Genomic DNA, 18417 nt, shown 5'->3' on the forward strand with positions numbered 1-18417 from the left:
AGTATCTTTAGAATTATCTTCAAATGTGTTAATCTTGCCGATTTTTTGAATAATAAAATGCCTAATTCTTGTCAAATTTGGGATCACAGAGATTATCAATATAATTTTTTATCGTGAATATTTTACAAAAATTATCTCGTAATAAATTATGCTAATGGTTTTATAAATGCGTTTAAAAATTAATAAATGTAAAAAATCTGAACACCACTGCACAGTTATGTACCGAAATATGACTATATTCTAAAACATTAGAGCGAGAGGTTTAAAAGAATACTATTTTATGTAACAAAAATACTCCATGCAGTCATCAAATGTTTAAAATAACTATAAAGGATAATAAGGCTTCAAAATTATATAAATAGATCATCTACAACGTTTAAGGAGTGTCCAGGATCATGGTTTGAAAATACAATAAAAACTCAATTTTGACCTTCGACGAGCATGTCCCCCCTTAAACAAAAATATTTTTATTCTTTTGATGTTCGATGAATTCTAATGAATGAATAAACCACATTCTCTGTTATTTTTTCACCCAATTTAGTTGCTTAGGAAAATATTACAACAATTAGTGCCCAGTCTGAATCTGCGTTCTAATATTAATTTGACAGGTAACATTATTTACTCCCGATCCCCTCAATTATTTGATTATTGGGTAACTACACTTACAGTAGTCGCATTATATTATCTACATATTTAAATAAATCAACATTATCTCATATAAAAAATATTTAATAAGTGTAATATGTCATCACATCAGTATGTAATATAATGGATAACTATATTGTTACAGGAATGATCGTAATGTACCATTAATAAACAATGTCATCTCCATTTTTATGAAAACACATATTTTCCATTTATTTTGTTCATTGCATTGAGGAAGGCGCTCTCCACTTTCAAATTAGTAATTTGTATGTTTTGATCAGTTTTTCCATTGAATGGTCTAAAAAACAAAATTCAGATGTATAAACATTTTGATTATGACCTCTTCACAAACCTACAACGAAAATATAAGAAACTGAAAAAACCCAAGATGTTGAAGAAAACCTTATTCTATAGAGATGGAGCCAAAAGATATGGCAATTAACCTTAATAATTATCACATTCACTGCTGACCAGATAATTACTAATTAATTACCACATTTAAATATCATGTTAATTACAGTATAACCTCGTTTTTACGTGCCCCGAATTCACGTTTTCCCGGCAATTGCGCGTAATTTTTTCAGTCCCGATGTATTTACGTTTTTCTTTCCCGCAATTTACGTCGGAAATATTCAAAATATATGAAAATATCCAGTGTGATGTTATAGAAGGCTGGGAAAGGATTTCAGACCAATCCCTGGAGAATTATGTAAACCTTGACTCCAATGTTATGACATCAGACTTGGTGGAAGTTAATGACATTGTTGAGTCATTTAACACCAGCAGACTTGTCTGCTGAAGAACTGTCTGATGAAGAAGAGGTTGATATTCCAACAAAAGAAGAAGCAATGATGTTCATCAGGGGCTTAAAAACCTACTTTACAAGCTTTGATGATATTCAAGATGACACTTTTAAATGTTTATAAATAGTCTTGAAAGAGAATTACATAACAAAAAAACAAAAATGCAACAAACTAATATACATGATTTTTTTAATAAAAAATAAAAAAAATTTCAACAAAAATTTAAATTGAATGTTGTTTTTTAATAAAACGTTATTTTTTTAGAAACATAAAATTTAAATGTTCTTTTTTCAATACCCCCCTTTTACATTTTCCCTCCAAATAGGTTTTTTTTTTCAGTCCCTTAAAAAACGCAAAATAGGGGTTATACTGTATATCTAATGGCCATCTAATGAAAACACGCCAGTCGCATTGCGTTGTCAGCACCAAATGAGTTAAAGGACCCATGGTTTACTAATTAAGTCAGCCACAAGTCAATCTCGCAAAATTCCCAACAGGGTTGCACTTGGTATTTAAAATGTTATCAGACTGATGCTCCCATCCCGTAGCACATTTTGAACCTTTAAATGAATATTGTCAGTTAGCAAAATCTGCCGAAATGGCCAGAACAATGAGGTCACCTCACGCGTATCGCGCTATATTGCCAACCCCATGATTCAATGAACGTTTTTTATTATGTTCTGCATGTCTAAACATTTTCGACTCGCGTCAAAACCCCTGCTCTTCGTATTTATTTTATAATAATTCAAAATACTAATAAATTAGAGTTGGCACTTTGCATAATTGAATTTATAGATATAGTGATCATTCAAAATATTCTGCGGAATGACGAAACCATAGACTAAATTTGTCGCCGTGACAGCATGTGACGTGATAATAATGTAATCGCAGCTTAACTTTCATAGAACATTTCAAATGTCAAAACAATATGGATTGTCTGTTGTCTAGCAACTGGCAAATATAAGAAACTAATTCAGCTATCTTGTTGGAGGAATCAAAGAATGCTCTATCTTCTACATGCAGCATCTTTGGAAAAAACCAATAATATTATTTGGGCTGTAATCATAAATAAGTTTATCAATGTTCCAAAATTTTAGCACCATAATATAATGAACTGCATGATATTGCATTTAGAGTTGATGATCATGGCCTCCACATCCTGAAGCATGCCCCCAGACGAGGATCATTGGAAGATGTCCCTATTTATCGCCAAAGTCAAGGGCAGTATGATGCTCTACGTAGCGTTTCCCGAATTCTAAACGTGAACTTTCATTTAAGTGTATCAATTAACTGTATTAATATCACATCAAATCGCATCGCTCAACCACATATTTTATAATCTTAATAGTACTCAAGTAAAAAAGTGACTTTGTGTGACCGGCCCCCGGGCTAGAGCCCTGTCAGCCCCTCCTTGTAGGGGCCATACCGATGATACAAGGGTTTTTGGCATTTACCTATTAGAACAAATTTTTCAATTTCTCAGCTCAATTGGATAACTATATATCATTATAATATAGCCAGTGTTATAAGACCTAAGTAATGCGGAATTGCAATTTTGCTGTTTTTTTTCAAACTTTGTAATGCATCAATTACTCAAATTTCAAATAAGTGAAAAATCTGCCTAATTTTTATCCTCTCTCTCTTTCTTGCACTCCATAATATTTGGTTGCTATGAGAAAAATTATAAGCAAAAGCCTTTACACCAAAAGTGAAGTAAAAGAAGACTCTAATAATAAAAAATAAAGAGGTGAAAAGTAATTTTAGAACTTACAGATGCCCTCAAAGCATTTTCGGCAAGAAAATATTCTTCAGATTGAGGATGAAGTGTCATCTTATACTGTGTCAGAGCCTGACGATCTTTCTGAGTGACAAAGCAATTTAACACTGTTCTATGAGCCTGGAAAAACAAACAAAATCATTCTATAATTTGAATTGAGATATAATAAAATTATTGTAGAAAACCTTTCGAGTCTTATCAATCGTCAGATTCGAAGATTTAGACTTAGAAAGTCTAAAGAAAGTCTAGTCTTAGAAAAGAAAGTCTTTGTATCTATATCGTTGATTAAATCTTCACTATCATAACTTCATTCTATAATTCTTCGATTGGCAAGTTCTTTTCATTTTAGAAAGAATTAAGACTTGTAACTAGACATTTTTGTTAGTAATAAATTTACAATTTTCAAATTTACCTGTCCGTAAAAGATGATTATGGATGTGATATGGTGGGGTTACTGCCAAAAGTTGCTAAGACTCCAAATCAATTTATGGAGTAATTGCAATTATTTATGTAACAATGACCTACCTTGAATTTTTTGGCCAATTCCAACCTTTGATCAGCAGAGCTTATGTGGTCTAAATAAATGCCCAACAAAATTGAGTTAGCACCTAATTCGTGTAGTCTGGCGATAACCTTTGGGAGTGATATACTACAAGACATGGTAGACCGCCCCAGAAAATTCTGTAATACATCGGAAAAAAACATCAGTACATATACATTAGAAATTTCTAATAGCTTACATTTCAAATTTGATTTTTATTTTTAATAGCCATTTAATTGTTTCGAAAAATGATTTGACTGATGAAACGAGCCTTAATTTTTGTTAAATATAGTTTTTAAAAGGTACTAAAGAAAGTATGTGATCCTATAACATTTATAATTAATTAGTTGATTGCATACAAACCTTCTTTATAAACATTGTTTCGATGACTTCCCAGTTCTTGAGCATTGCCTGAACTGTTACTGCAGTCCAATCATATTGTTGATTACTGATCTAAATAAATTAACACATATATGTAGCTAGCTTATAAAGTTTACCAATAAATTCTGTTAAATCCTAACTGATGAGAGTTTTGTACCCAGTGGCGGCTCAACCACTTTCTAGGTGGTGGGGTTTAGTCATTAATTATTAAATATACACATCTACCTATTTTCTAATAATATACATTATGTATTAATCTACTTATAATATGATTTAATTATTGGGAAATAAATAATTTTTCAGAATAAATAATATGATTATCTGAGTCTCACATCTAAAACGTGTTTAAAAATATTAACTTAATTAACAATACTGATTAGTATACACTTACCATTATCGGTTTTGAAGAACGACATACAGCGAGCTTTTTTACTCACCTAGGGGTTATTTTAATCGCTACCCAGTATGCGTATGCCGTATACTAACACTAATGAGTTTGCATCCTTTATGGAACGAGATTTGCACTGACCGAGTCATCCCCCGGTCAGTGAAAAATAGACGCCATAGCTTTCTCAATTTGTACATAGGTGTCACCGTGAAATAGAGCGTATTAAATTTAATTTATTATTTTAATACCGCATATCATTATGTTATTACGTAATTTACAATCATTGCTTTATTTATGTGTATAATAATAATAAATATCTCTATAAAATAGCGATGAGTTTAGATCAGTGGTTCTCACGTGAAATTTAGCTGTGGCCGCACAATTGACATTGACAGTTCTATGGAAACGTCTGGTGGCCGCACCAAATTTCAGTTTTGTTATGACTGAAAAAATTAAAGCTAAATTTTATTCACTAAAAAAATGGATCAATATAAGTCTGCTTCTAAGTTAACATTTGTCAACTGGCTTCGATATTTTTTTTTATGAAGTGCATTACACTAAATGATCTTTCACAGTATATAGCAGTAGGAAAAATCGACAATATGAATAAAGCAATTGTTGCCAATTCTTTGAATTCAGTTGATTTTTGGTCAACGTATAACTTTGACCAAAAATTTTCAACCGTGGTATTATTAAGATGGTTTTTAGGTACTTGGCCAAGACTCATTTCCAATAATGCATATTTAATGTTAGCCACGTTAATTAAATTAAATTAAATTAAATACTGAAAATGATGCTAATCTCGTTTGTAGTAATTTGTCATCATCTGAAAAGGCGAAGTTACGAAAGAAAGAGTTTTAATTTTAATTTAGAAGTTGTGTTCGTAATTTTTTCTATGAAATCGCTAAAAGATAAAATTGTCATTTGCAACTCTGAGACGAGACTTTTCACTGTGGTTTTTAATTTGTCTATGATGAACGTGGTTTCTATTATTGTTAGGTTCCTTTTTTGTAGTTGTTTATTTATCGAACTATTATTCTATAAAGAGCTGGTGGCCGCAGCAAAATACGCCGCATACGGCCACCAAGACCACACATGAGAACTACTGGTTTGGATGGATAAAATAAATAGTTAAATAAGTAGTTCATTTAATCATGTAATGAAGTAGGTATATTATGTCTGATAATAAAAATATCTGACGTGTATTTTTGACATGATATGGATGTGGGGATAATCTCTATGAACCCTTAAGTTAGAGCCGCCCCTGTTTGTATCTATAGGAAGGAATAACTACAGAATAGTACAAAACTCTCATCAATTAAAATTTAAAAGTCAATACATAGTATTAATTTTTTATTATCCTGTTGGTTTACTTTATTTCATAGTAATGACATAATACCTACTTATTAATTTCATTTTGTTTTAATGTTAGAAAATAAATTGTAATAAAGATTAGGATTTTTTTTATAAAACCTAACATAAACATTGACTTACTAATAGACACTGCATCTGAAGGATGAAAGGGTCCTCGTAAACTATGCTTCTCATAGACACCTGGGTCTGCTCATACAAATTGTATTCTTGTCTCATTGAGAAATTAATGATTTAGTTGAAGTGTGTCACCATTGATATGCACAGATGCAATTTTTTCTCATGCTCAGAAAGTAGGTGGAGTTAATGTGTTTATTGTTTATGGATGATATTGCGGGCATTATTAACTCACTTTCTCGTTTGCTGCCCAAATTATCATTCCTTGTCCGTATTAATAATATGTTACTTGTCCGCTTATATATCATCACACAGACAATAATTATATTCACACTGTATATGGTTGAAAAATAAATTCTACCTACATTGCAATATGGGCGTATATTGCAGTCTCTGTCTGCATGTTCATGACTTATTCCGCAAACATGTATCTAGAGCAATGTCCATTAGCAGGTTAATGCATAAACAACCGTGGTTTGTCATGTATTGATTTCTGTCAATAAACTTAAAACAGTGCTGACGCGATATTACCTGTTGCTGTTGACAAAATGACTGCGGAGAACCAATTTTACCAGCCCCATCCGTCCAATGATGTCCACAACAATATCCTAAGCTTTGGATAACAGATTTGTTGTGCAAGTCTGTGATTAGCATACATTTCTGCCATTCTACAAAAAAAAGTTTCAAAAATAAATGACAATCGAATCAATCCACTACCGTCCGACAACAAGAAATCGGCGACAATAGGAAGTCGCTGTAGTCGCATATAGAAGACTTCTCAGTGACGTACCTGTCATGGCGGCAACGTGTGCTAGAGGCGTGTTTAAATAATGTATCGGCTCTCCTTTTAGATACAACTCTTTTTCTTATTCGCAATAAGCCAAAAGTTTACTAATAATAATTTTAACATCACTCCAGACGTTTTATACGTATTTATTATAAAAAGCTTCAAATTACGTAAATTGATAGATCTGTACACATGGGAGCGTAAAATGAAATGATAAATTTGGGGGCGTTCCTCATTTGAAAACGGAAGTGGGATTAGCTGCACTAGAGGTGACTGTTAGCTCACAGTTTTAACACGTGGACAAGAAGTTCTTGTTCGACAATACATGTATCATCATTAGCCGGTTTCAATCCACTGCTGGATGAAGGCCTTATCAATCTCCCTCTACTCTTCTCAGTTTCTTGTTCTCTGTTGCCACCCAACTTCAATACTTTGTCAATCCAGCATACCCCAGAGCAGCCTTTCGGTTGTCTTAGTTCATTTGGATACCACTGGATTGTCGCATTCTTCCGGCGGTCATCATGTCTGCAGGCTAAGTGATCACTACACTTTCACTACACGTAACCTAACATTAAAGTGAAATCTGTACGTACACCAAGTTTTTGTTTCTTATTTGGTATAGCAATTTTTGTTAACAGAAATGGAATTGTTTGTTGCTGTATTACTTAGTTTTGTTCTTTACACACAAATTGACACATTGCTCCGATCGTATGAATCATTCTCTCGCTACAGTAGTCTCAAGCATTGTACATCGATCAAAATCAGAGGTGTGCCATAGGTTTGCCACCACTGTCATAAAATGTACCAATAATAAGTTTGGTTGTCTACTCTTTGCAATTTAAAAACATGTATTGTATAATGTAAAGTATAGGTTGACGTAAAAATTTTCATTGAAAAATACAAACCGATTAGTTTGATGTAGTTAGTAAGCATCTTAGTTTGAATTGGATCTACAGCGGGCTGTGTAAAGTGATTTGATAAAAGGTTTTTCACTTTATTTAAGAGGAAATCCGGTGAAGACGCTGAAGACTGCATAATCATTTGGTATTGTTTGATCTGAAAGTTACCGCACCGCTATCAGTTAGTTTATTATAATTATAACAGTAAATGATTACAATTTTACATTTTAGCTCACTATGTTTATATAAATAACCATGAAATCATCAGAATTTTAAATAAAGTCACATCAAACAATTTGAAAGGTTTGGGCATGGAATTTACGAATCATATGCCAATGCTCTTGTTTGGTTCAATCTATATGGTTTTTCATTAATATTAAATTAAACATTTTAAAATTAAAATGGTGTAGTAAACATTGATGATTTTCTATATTCAAGACATGCATGGATATTACTTCCTATTCAATACTTAAATTAAAATAAACAAAATATCTTACAGCAGCTTCTCCACTCCTACCAAGCATCCTAAAAATAAAATAAATATGTTATTACTTGTCACAACAGATTCGGCACAGTTTATAAGATTGTGTAAGTGGTAAGTAAACTTACGTTAATAAATCTGTTAAATCATGTGTCTTTAATCTTGTCATTAGATAGTTTACATAATGATTAACAGCGGTGGGCCGAGATGAAAAAAGCTGATAAACCAACTTCTTCTTTAGTGTTTGGACAAGAAAAAGAACAACCTAAAATTAAAACATAAATTTTATATGGTTGAAAGAATGTGATAAATCAATTCAAATGAAACTGAATTGGAAACAATTTGAAAAGTGATTCATTTCACTTGATTTGACCTGGCATTAATTACTTGTGGTTGAATAATAATTATTGATTTACTTATACAGGATAGGCTTTTAGCTAAATTTGTATAGGTTTGATGCATACAGTTTTTGATACTTTGTAAGGCAATTGAGACAATTCCTTGGTCGGCATATAGGTATTGGTGGTGTGCAGCCAATGAGGTATTGTTATCACTAATATTTCTGCGGTAGGTAAGTCAAACCTGTGAGTAGGTAGCTTTGTACAATTTTGCGCGTAGGGTCGTCTCCACAGCGCAGTGAAAAATTTCGAACTTCACTGGATATAATTTTTTTGTTAATTCTACAATTTTGAATATGTGGATGTTGAACGATCCTTCAGGTTACAATTCACTAGTAACGGTAAAATGGGTTTGTCACCAGAAAGATGACTTTCTTAAAGCTAAGCTTTGCTTTAAAACCACTATAATGGAGTTCTACCACGTAAATGCAATTTTAATAAATACAGATTTTATATTAATTATTGAACAAGAATTCAACCAGTAAAAAAATTATCAAAGCATACCGCTAATATTGCATTTCCATCTCCTATTGCGATTGCGCCATCCAATAAGTGTGTTTTGGATTTGAGGCTTTTGTAATTATGAAACGAGTACCGACGTCCAACAACAATTCTTTTCAAAGTAATCGATATTATTTGTTCAGAATCATCAGGTGTAACATTTTTTTTACTAGTTGGGAAAAGTCCAGATTGAGCTAAAAGAACTGAAAAATAAAATTAAATATGAATTCTAATTAACCATCTCTATAGTCAAATTCGTGGCAATATTGTGAAGCAACAAATTTACACCATGCAATAAATTTAAGGAGATGAATATTACAAGCAGAAATCTAAACTTAAGCATTCGTAGTTATAAACACAAATAACTTCCATTCCGAAGAGTTTGGACTACAAATCCGTGTATGGCGTGAACATGTTGATAAGTCTAAAAGCATCCATTCTCAAAGCAGGTTACAATACCTGGTTGGTTTTTTGTGGTAAATCAGAAATATTTTTAAATTTTAGTTTGTTGCGAATTTACAAACATTTTACTAAAATTTAAAAACATCCAAAATGATATAATCTGATTTACCATAGAAAGCCAAGCGTACAAATAACTTCCCTGAGAATTGATGTTTTTAGACTTATCAACATATTCACGCTATACACGGAAATATATACGTATCTAGAATTTTTCTTTTTTTTGTTGTACAATGTCGAGTCATTTACTCTGAGGGCAAGGGATTGGAAGACAATTTAAACCTTCGAAATGTGGTGTTGGCACCGAATACTTTGTATTTCTTGGACGGAGCACAGGACAAACCAGACAAAGACATTTTGTGCACAGACCAGATTATCTGGAGAGACTGGTAGTTTTTGGTAACCTCCAGGGGAGGCAAAGAAAAAAAGCGTTGGCACACTGGAGGGACCATATGAAGGGGCTTACTGGGGAGCAGCATTCACTCTGCCTTGAGAGAAGCAGAGTACCGAGAGGGGTGAAAAGTCTTGGTCGCTGAGAAGATGACGGAATGTCAAGGATGTAACAATCCTCAGCCATGAGGGAACGACTAAGAAGAGAAAAGATAACTAGAATAGATCATCATGAACTCATTGTACATATTGCATTTGATAGTGATTAGAATTTTTGTATGGTTGAACTGGTAACAATGGAACAATTATTATTCGCAAACAGTATTGAATGGATTCTTCATAAATAAAAAAACTACATTCTATAATTTAATCTAAAATTTCCATTCTATAATTTTCCCATGAGAGAGTTTCGGGTCGTCTATCACAAGTTTTTTGATATTTTTGACCCACCCTCTCTCTCCCACTGTCACACTTGGTGACTAAATCATTTAGCATCTATCTAAATTATGTCACATTTTTGAATTCCCCATTTGTTAAAAAACATTTTCGTTGAGAAATATCGATTTCTTTATTATGTTCTATTCTCGGAAATATGTTTATTGTCAGTTGATGAAGGCTCTCAAAGTGGACGAAACCGATTCTGATTATGTGGCATTACAATATTTATAATTGATAAATAAAGTATTGTGATCACTTACTCATCTCTAATGATTTATCGGACATTATATTATGAAGCGGTAGCATGAACTGCCTTGGCGCATTGAAACTGACATCTCTTCCTATCGTAGATGTATTATCTAATCCGGCTCTGACTTCTGCTCCCAGTTTCCTGAATTGCTGAGAAGATCGCTGAAAAATCAATGAGATTGCGTGTTCAGCAGCCCGATTTCCTAACTATCATCTCGTGTGACACCAGACGACATGACGTAATTGTGACGTCAGCCAATACATGCCGCCCGCTCGAGCGTGTATTGGCTGACGCCACAATTACGTCATGTCGTCTGGTGTCATACGAGATGATAGTTAGGAAATCGGGCCCCAGGTACCTAGTGAATATAAGATTACCTCTTCTTAATGGCTACCATAGTTCACAATGACATTAATTATGCCTTGTGGTAATGTGCCATAAATAGAGACCTTTAGAAATATTATCTTCAAGCTCAAAACTAAACAGACAAGTAGTATCTTGGTATCCAATATTAATCTCTTTGGCAATATGGATAAATGGTTTTAATGTATATACTTAACATAAGAGCAATGAATACGTTTTATTATCTCTTACTTCGTCATCTTCAAACCTCAACGCTTTCTCCTTCACATCACTGTCGTCCCAATAATCGTCAACCTCCGACATTTCTACCTACAATATAAAATAAAGCTGTCAAAATATTGTTTTGACTTTAGGTGAAACTGATTTATTTGACCATAGACGAAATAACTTTTGACAGTTGTTAATATAGTTGCCAAAGATAAAATCTTATTTCCCCTTCAATACCCAATACACCATAATTAGGTAAATAATGCTGCGCCTTTGAGATGCGTGTTGAAACACTGACACTGTGTCGACGGCAATCCTATGTCGGCCGACGGCCAATGTTCATGGCGCCTTCTTCACAATGTTGAGCATGAAATGAAAATATAATTAATATTAAATTCTACAGGTTTCCTGTAGAATTTTATATTAATTATATTTTCATTTCTTGTAAAATGGAATTCTACCAAGTAAATGCTAACTCAATTAATGTTGAGCATCATTACGTATACGGCAATTCAAATATAATTTTGTTGTGGGTAACAGAATTCTCTTTTTTTATAAACCTTTTACTGAAAAATTATGATTTTCATTGAGTACATTAATTACTATCATGTTAATTAGTTCACACTTGAACTGATTAAAGAGATTGGATGGAACTGAACGATCGCATATCAATAAATTCTTATAAAAAATATTTTTACCAATGACATTGCATGGTGCCTACTACAGACAGAGCACGTAAATGTCAGACTGAAGCACGTTTTGTAGGCAATTGCATACAGATGAAGTGGGCCGTACTCGGACATAAAAACGTCCCATTGAGTATTTTTTTTATGAGTGTATTTTCATTATGAAAAGTTCTTACAACAAAACTTTATAAGGATTGAGGGTAAAAAAGAATAATGCAAATGGAAGTATTTTATTTTTAATAGCAATACATAATATTTTGAAAAATTAAATAGGTCCATTCGGTTAATAACAATACCTACGTCCATGTTTACAAATGGGTAAATCTTGGAATAAAAAATATGATCTTGTGTTTATACATTGTTCATAGTAAGTATATAAAATAACATATTATTGTTGTTTAAATAAATCTGTTAAATACAAAACACAGATATTATGTTGAAAAATAATCACACAGTTAATTTTAAACAAAAAAAAAGTTAATTATATTATCTATTCACTCATGTGGGGTGGGTATTTGTAGTTTGAAAATATCTTATGAAAGAAAAATATAACAAGGTTTTATTTTAGACACATTGTTTATACATAAAATTATATACTGTTTATATAAAACTATTACACACAAAATACAGGTATATGTTGAAAATTTGATTATATATTTAGTTACAATAGGTATTCATCTCTTTCGCATAATATTATCAGAGAAGCCCTGCATAATATATTATATGAATATATTCATACAAAAAAAAACGATTATAACATTACAAAATTGCCACACATACTATATGAGGTACATGCTTCATATAAATACATTTTTTTATTTGTACGTATTCTTAAAAATATATTTAACTCTGAAATTAATTATAAATTTATTTAAATAATGAATGTCATTAACTAGCACTAATATTTTTTACTTTGAAAAACAAATCTTAAATTTTGGGTTGAAAATAATATTACGAGTACGGCAACTTCATAGCAACTGAATGAAGCAGGCCAACAATTAATAGCTGACAACTTACGAGAAATAGCGACGCGATAAAAAAAATGAAGGGCATCACGTAGGATTTACTTTGGTCATTATAACGTACCCATATAATTAATAATGTTAACGTTAGTTTTGCCGAAAATTGGTTATCAGCCTACCTCACCATACTGTTTATATATAAGCTGCCTGCTTTACCATACTTTCATATAACCTGCCGCCCCTAGGGGGCAGGGTCTTAGCCAAAAAAGGAAACAAGACAGTGTACCAGCAGGTAAATGCCGACGATAAACAGGGAGTGTCGGTGGGGCTGTCACACCAATGACAGTCCTCTACAAGTACAAAAGAATTCTTCAAGAAATTTCCGAAAATGTGGACTTTGTCCATTGAGCCCTCAAGCTGTAACAGTACCAGGAGAATCTGAAAGTGTGCCTTCAATGGAAGCAATCAGAGGAACGCAAGCGGTATTTAGAGATAGGACTGCAATTCCTGAGTAAAAACACTGATGAGGATAATCTTGAATCATTCCGCAAAAACAACGAACCTGATCAAGATGACAAGTCACTGTTCGCACTGTCAAGAAAAGTAAAAAAATGAGTTGGAAAATATCACTCCACCTGAACCAGTCAGACTCATCGATGAGGCATTGCAAGAAGAGGAATCCGATGATATGTTGTCTTTGACCGCCTGGAATACTATGAATTATTATGATGTTTCATCTCCAATCGCTAGGGCACCTGTGGCTGGTCTAACGACTTGTGATGGTGATTCATCTCCAATCCAGCGCTCGGAATGGACAGGAACGCACCGGAGCGCCGTTGTGGTTCGTGGAATTCCAAAATATACCGTTCCGGCTCGTGGATTAATTTAAAATTGCGTTGCGGTTCGTTAGATTGAGATAATTATAAATGAATGTATCTTTTAAAGTTTTTCTCAAAATTAAAAATTAACGAAGTTATGTTATGCCGGGCGTGCAAGGGTTAAAAATAAAATTTATGACATCCCTAAATTTCTTTCAATTTTCTTTTTTGTGTCGATACATCCGTGCCTAAATACATTGTCTAAACACTCCAAATAATTGCATACTTACATGAAAAAAGTAACTGTACAAAAAATTGTGCCTTTGCTGACATTGTTTGAAAACCTTTTGTACTTAAATAACTTAAATTCAATAAAAAATAAAGTAGGCACCTACATATTTGTATAATAATTTCTAAAGTATGAAACATCTCGATCTCAGTACAGTCTCGCTTTTACCTTTGACTGATATGCATTGCGAATTTACTTACCTACTAATTTATTACTTATATTTTATTGTGAGTGATAAAACTTATTTATTTTCATCGCCATCTAATCGCCGTGTTAATTTTATACCCACGTATATTATTGCGGGCAAATGAATTGAGTTTTCTGTGGTAAAATTAATATGATAAAATTTGGTAATTTAAATCGTACAATTCCGCTAAAATATACTTATTAGTGATGATCGCTTGTTTTTTAAAACATTTTGTATTATTTAAATTTGTTCTCTTAAAGGGGGACATGCTCGTCGAAGGTCAAAATTGAGTTTTTATTGTATTTTCAAACCATGATCCTGGACACTCCTTAAACGTTGTAGATAATCTATCTATATAATTTTGAAGCCTTATTATCCTTTATAGTTACTTTAAACATTTGATGACTGCATAAAGTATTTTTTTTACATAAAATAGTATTCTTTTAAACCTCTCGCTCTAATATTTTAGAATATAGTCATATTTCGGTACATAACTGTGCAGTGGTGTTAAGATTTTTACATTTATTAATTTTTAAACGCATTTATAAAACCATAAGTATAATTTATTACGAGATAATTTTTGTAAAATATTCACGATAAAAAATTATATTGATAATCTCTGTGATCCCAAATTTGACAAGAATTAGGCATTTTATTATTCAAAAAATCGGCAAGATTAACACATTTGAAGATGATTCTAAAGATACTTATTATAAGCTATGTCTTTGACCATTCAAGTGTGATAAACATCTTATGAATAATACAATAAAAACTCAATTTTGACCTACGACGAGCACGTGGGCCGTTAAACATCTCACTAGGCGATACCTTTCTATATATTATATATATATATTTTGTCGTTGGTATCCAAACTGATTTCTGTTGGCCAGTGGCCACAATCAGAATTTTATCGTTTTGAAAATGATAAATATGAGTGGATATTTATAAATTTAATGAAGGCTTAATTAAGTAGTAGGTACTTCGTGTAAATCTGCTAAAACAATAAGAATTCACTCCGATAAGCATTTAAGATCGACAATACAGTGGAAACAGGGTTTTCTGATTCAATATCATTTCAACAACATTGACTCGTCTTAAAAGATATTTATGACGTGTCGTAAACCCTTATTTTTACAATGAATAATGAATGCCATTATGCCATTTTCCTACAAAAATGTTTTTGGTATGAAACTATTGAATAGCCTACCGTAATTAGTTTATTTTTAAGGGACGTTTCTATTGTGTTATAATTACATACGTTGTAACTTGCTACTTTAAAAATAATAGAAATAATACATACCTACCATGTAAAGAACTTTTAGTTATTTTTTGTTTGTAAATTTGTTTTAAAAAAATAGGAATATCCTAAAAATTTATTACTCTCATAATAATAAATTATTGTTCTGTATTATCATCAATCATCATTCATCACCGTGGCAATAATAATGAGTAAGGACAAACATCATAGATTGAGTCGTTTAGTTTAAAATACACTCACAAATTAGGTAGGTACGTCTTCAGTGCGGACATCTAATAATTTTAGGTGGTAGTCATAGATTAAATAAATACGGTGGTAAGTTCTTTAATCTGAGGTGGTAAGTGTAGGTATATTACAATAATGGTAACCAAAGCATCATCATTGTAACATATAGGTCATGGCCCCCACAAAGGGGGGACTGAGAGGGCTCTAGCCTGGAGGCCCGGGCTCAGGAGGGGCCCGGCGAGGCGAATCGACCAGATAAGTGAGATAAACACACATCACAAATTTGCTTTAATAGTAAAAAAAAGTCAATAAAAAAAATAATATTATTTAAAGTTATGTGGTTATACGATACCATTTTTAATTGTATATCAATACTCGACATCTCCATAATTCCTATGGATGTATTAAAATATACAATAAAACACTAAATATACAGATTATTGTTACCGCGTACATACTGCTTATTGCGACAGGAAAGGGGGCCCCACCAAAGATCCTAGCCTGGGGGCCTGCTTCACGATTTGGGGCCCATGATATAGGTACATCCTACATACACTACAATATTAGTCCTTATAATGTTGAATATAGGTGGGTACCTACTGATTAATGACAATTTTATATTATTCAATAGGAATCGTGTTTAGCAACTCGAGTTGCACCTTCCGTCATGTTTTATCTTATATAATTAATGATACTTCTTCTTCTTATTCCACCCTGTCACGTCCCAACATTGGGGCATAGGGCAAGCACAAGTTGGCGCCACTTCCCTCGGTCCATCACCAACTCCTGCGCCTCCCGCCATGTCAGACCGCTGCAGGGTGAGGGAGGGGCGGCCACGATGACGGAACCCTTGAGGCTGTGCCACAAGGGTACGAAGTGCCGCACTCTTTGGCGGCATCCGAAATATGTGTCCCAACCACGTAAATCGTCTCTTCGTGATAACTTCAATCACCGAAAGCTGTTGTGTCTGCTCACGAACTCGGGTGTTTGTAACGCGGTCGTACCAATGTGCCCCTAAAATTCGGCGGAGACATCGATTCTCAAAGCTCAAAAGCCGATAATTAATGATACACCATTGGTAATTTAAAATGCTATAATTACGTTGTTTGGTGATGATGGCTTGAAACTTTTCTTAGAAGTAGGTATGGCCTAATAGCCCTTATGGTGGAGAAGGTTCAAAAGAAATCTTTGAGGATCCTTTGTTTGAAGCTGTGTGGATACCATCCATGGCTTTATCCGATTGATTTATCTTAAGTATGCTTACATACTGTACTGCAGAACTAATCTGCAATTGCTAATAATGATTGGGCAGGAAATAACTGTGTTCAACCAAATCGCTTCGGATATTGGTATATTCCACCTGCGTGAGAACGAGTTTATGTGAACGGTTTACAAATTCTTAGTTTTATAACTTCTTAAATAATTAAATGGCGTAGTTAGCTCTATCGGTGTACAGATATGTACTGTATAAATTTTGTATTTGCTCGTCTCTGTATAGGTACTTACTATTTTTTCTAATAGTTGCTGCATCTATTTCTTTATTTTTTAAACACTATTTTAATACTATTTCTTTGATTTTTTTTAATATTCTGTGCTCGTCTTGAATCTATAATCTGTAAAATTTGCTATATTTAAATTAATTTTTAATTTGAATCTTTATGGTAGGTATGTGGATATGTTGTTTTTTTTAAGTCTAATTAATTAACAAACTGAACTATCCCAAATGAGACAGTAATATAAGTTATAAGCAGTGACGAGTGGTGGTAGAAGTATCATGCCTGCTGATATGGGTGGTAGATAAAGTAAGAATAAAGAATAATACAATTTTTGACGGTATACTTTGTTGAGATGAGGTTCTTTTTCCTGTGGCGCTGACAATCCTTGCCCACTTGCTCAATATACATCCACGTAAGAAGTTCAAAGTTTATTGTTGCATTTATACATCCAAAGTACGTACGAATGTTATGTAACGAAAAAAATTAAGCATATTTTTTTCGGAAAATTATAGAGCGTTCCTGTTCGTGAAATTTTCCATTTCGAGCACTGCTCCAATCGCCAGTGCACCTGAGGCTGGTATAAGGATTTGTTTTGATACTTCGTCTGCAATCGCCAGTGAACCCGTGTCTGGTCCATCAAATGTTTGTAGTCCATTCAAGAGACATTTTTTCCCCGGTGAAGGGGAAGAAAAATTCAAGAAGAAAGCAAAAAGGGGAAAAAAACCCCACCAGTGTTTCGGGTAAACTGTGCCAGGAGTATTTCGTAAACAAAAAGAGGAAGAAAGAAGAAATGGAACGGTTGAAAAAAGAACAAGCTGCAGAGAAGCAAATAAAGAAAGAACTGAATGAGCAAGCAAAGGAAGAAAAAAATGGGGAAATTGAAAGCAGTCAAGAAGAAAATGCGTTTTTATTTTGAGTCTTCTAACCCAAGTGTTGGCATTTCAGACTCAGCGGAGAGTGAATAACATGAGTCTAGTGATGAAAGCTTTAAGCCTAAAACTCGATGGCTGCCCGTTATGAAAGTCATTAATGAACATTATATTATAATACTTCCCGGGGAAAATCGTCCATATTTTTGAAGTAAAAGCTACTATTTCATCGATGCAAAAGTGCGGAAGACTATGGAAATGGCCAGAGCGACCCGATGTACTTAGCTATGAATGGAAGGCGGTAGTATCCCACATAAATGACCCGACACAACTGCAGGGGCGGCTCCACCTTAAGAGACCGAGGGGACAGTCCCCCCCATCATTCTTTAATTAATATTCAATTACATATTCATGTTACACATGCCTGCCAC

At 33.2% G+C, this 18417-nt stretch overlaps 1 protein-coding gene across 1 annotated transcript; it reads right to left on the reverse strand.

Moving 5' to 3' along the window:
* Window positions 1–710: 710 nt before the first annotated feature.
* Window positions 711–11365, reverse strand: Vps16B (Vacuolar protein sorting 16B). Its single transcript, XM_085957040.1, has 11 exons — window positions 11221–11365; window positions 10637–10787; window positions 9093–9292; window positions 8319–8455; window positions 8207–8234; window positions 7716–7866; window positions 6555–6691; window positions 4130–4219; window positions 3751–3906; window positions 3220–3345; window positions 711–943 (listed from the first exon to the last, which is right to left on the reverse strand). The coding sequence occupies exons 1-11, from the start codon at window positions 11290–11292 to the stop codon at window positions 923–925; spliced, it is 1269 nt and encodes a 422-aa protein (XP_085813166.1). The 5' UTR covers window positions 11293–11365; the 3' UTR covers window positions 711–922.
* Window positions 11366–18417: the final 7052 nt, after the last annotated feature.

The sequence above is a fragment of the Rhyacophila brunnea genome, unplaced genomic scaffold (assembly GCF_057557595.1).
Source record: "Rhyacophila brunnea isolate RB1 unplaced genomic scaffold, BYU_Rbru_1.0 scaffold_6, whole genome shotgun sequence".
NCBI lineage: Eukaryota > Metazoa > Arthropoda > Insecta > Trichoptera > Rhyacophilidae > Rhyacophila > Rhyacophila brunnea.

Bases quoted from the DNA above. Each gene is read 5' to 3' on its own strand.
- Vps16B (XM_085957040.1), bottom strand. From the start codon at position 11,292: ATGTCGGAGGTTGACGATTATTGGGACGACAGTGATGTGAAGGAGAAA. The intron at 10,788-11,220 runs GTAAGAGATAAT...TTGATTTTTCAG, and splicing joins TGAGGTTTGAAGATGACGAA to CGATCTTCTCAGCAATTCAG. The intron at 8,235-8,318 runs GTAAGTTTACTT...TTTTATTTTTAG, and splicing joins GATTTAACAGATTTATTAAC to GATGCTTGGTAGGAGTGGAG.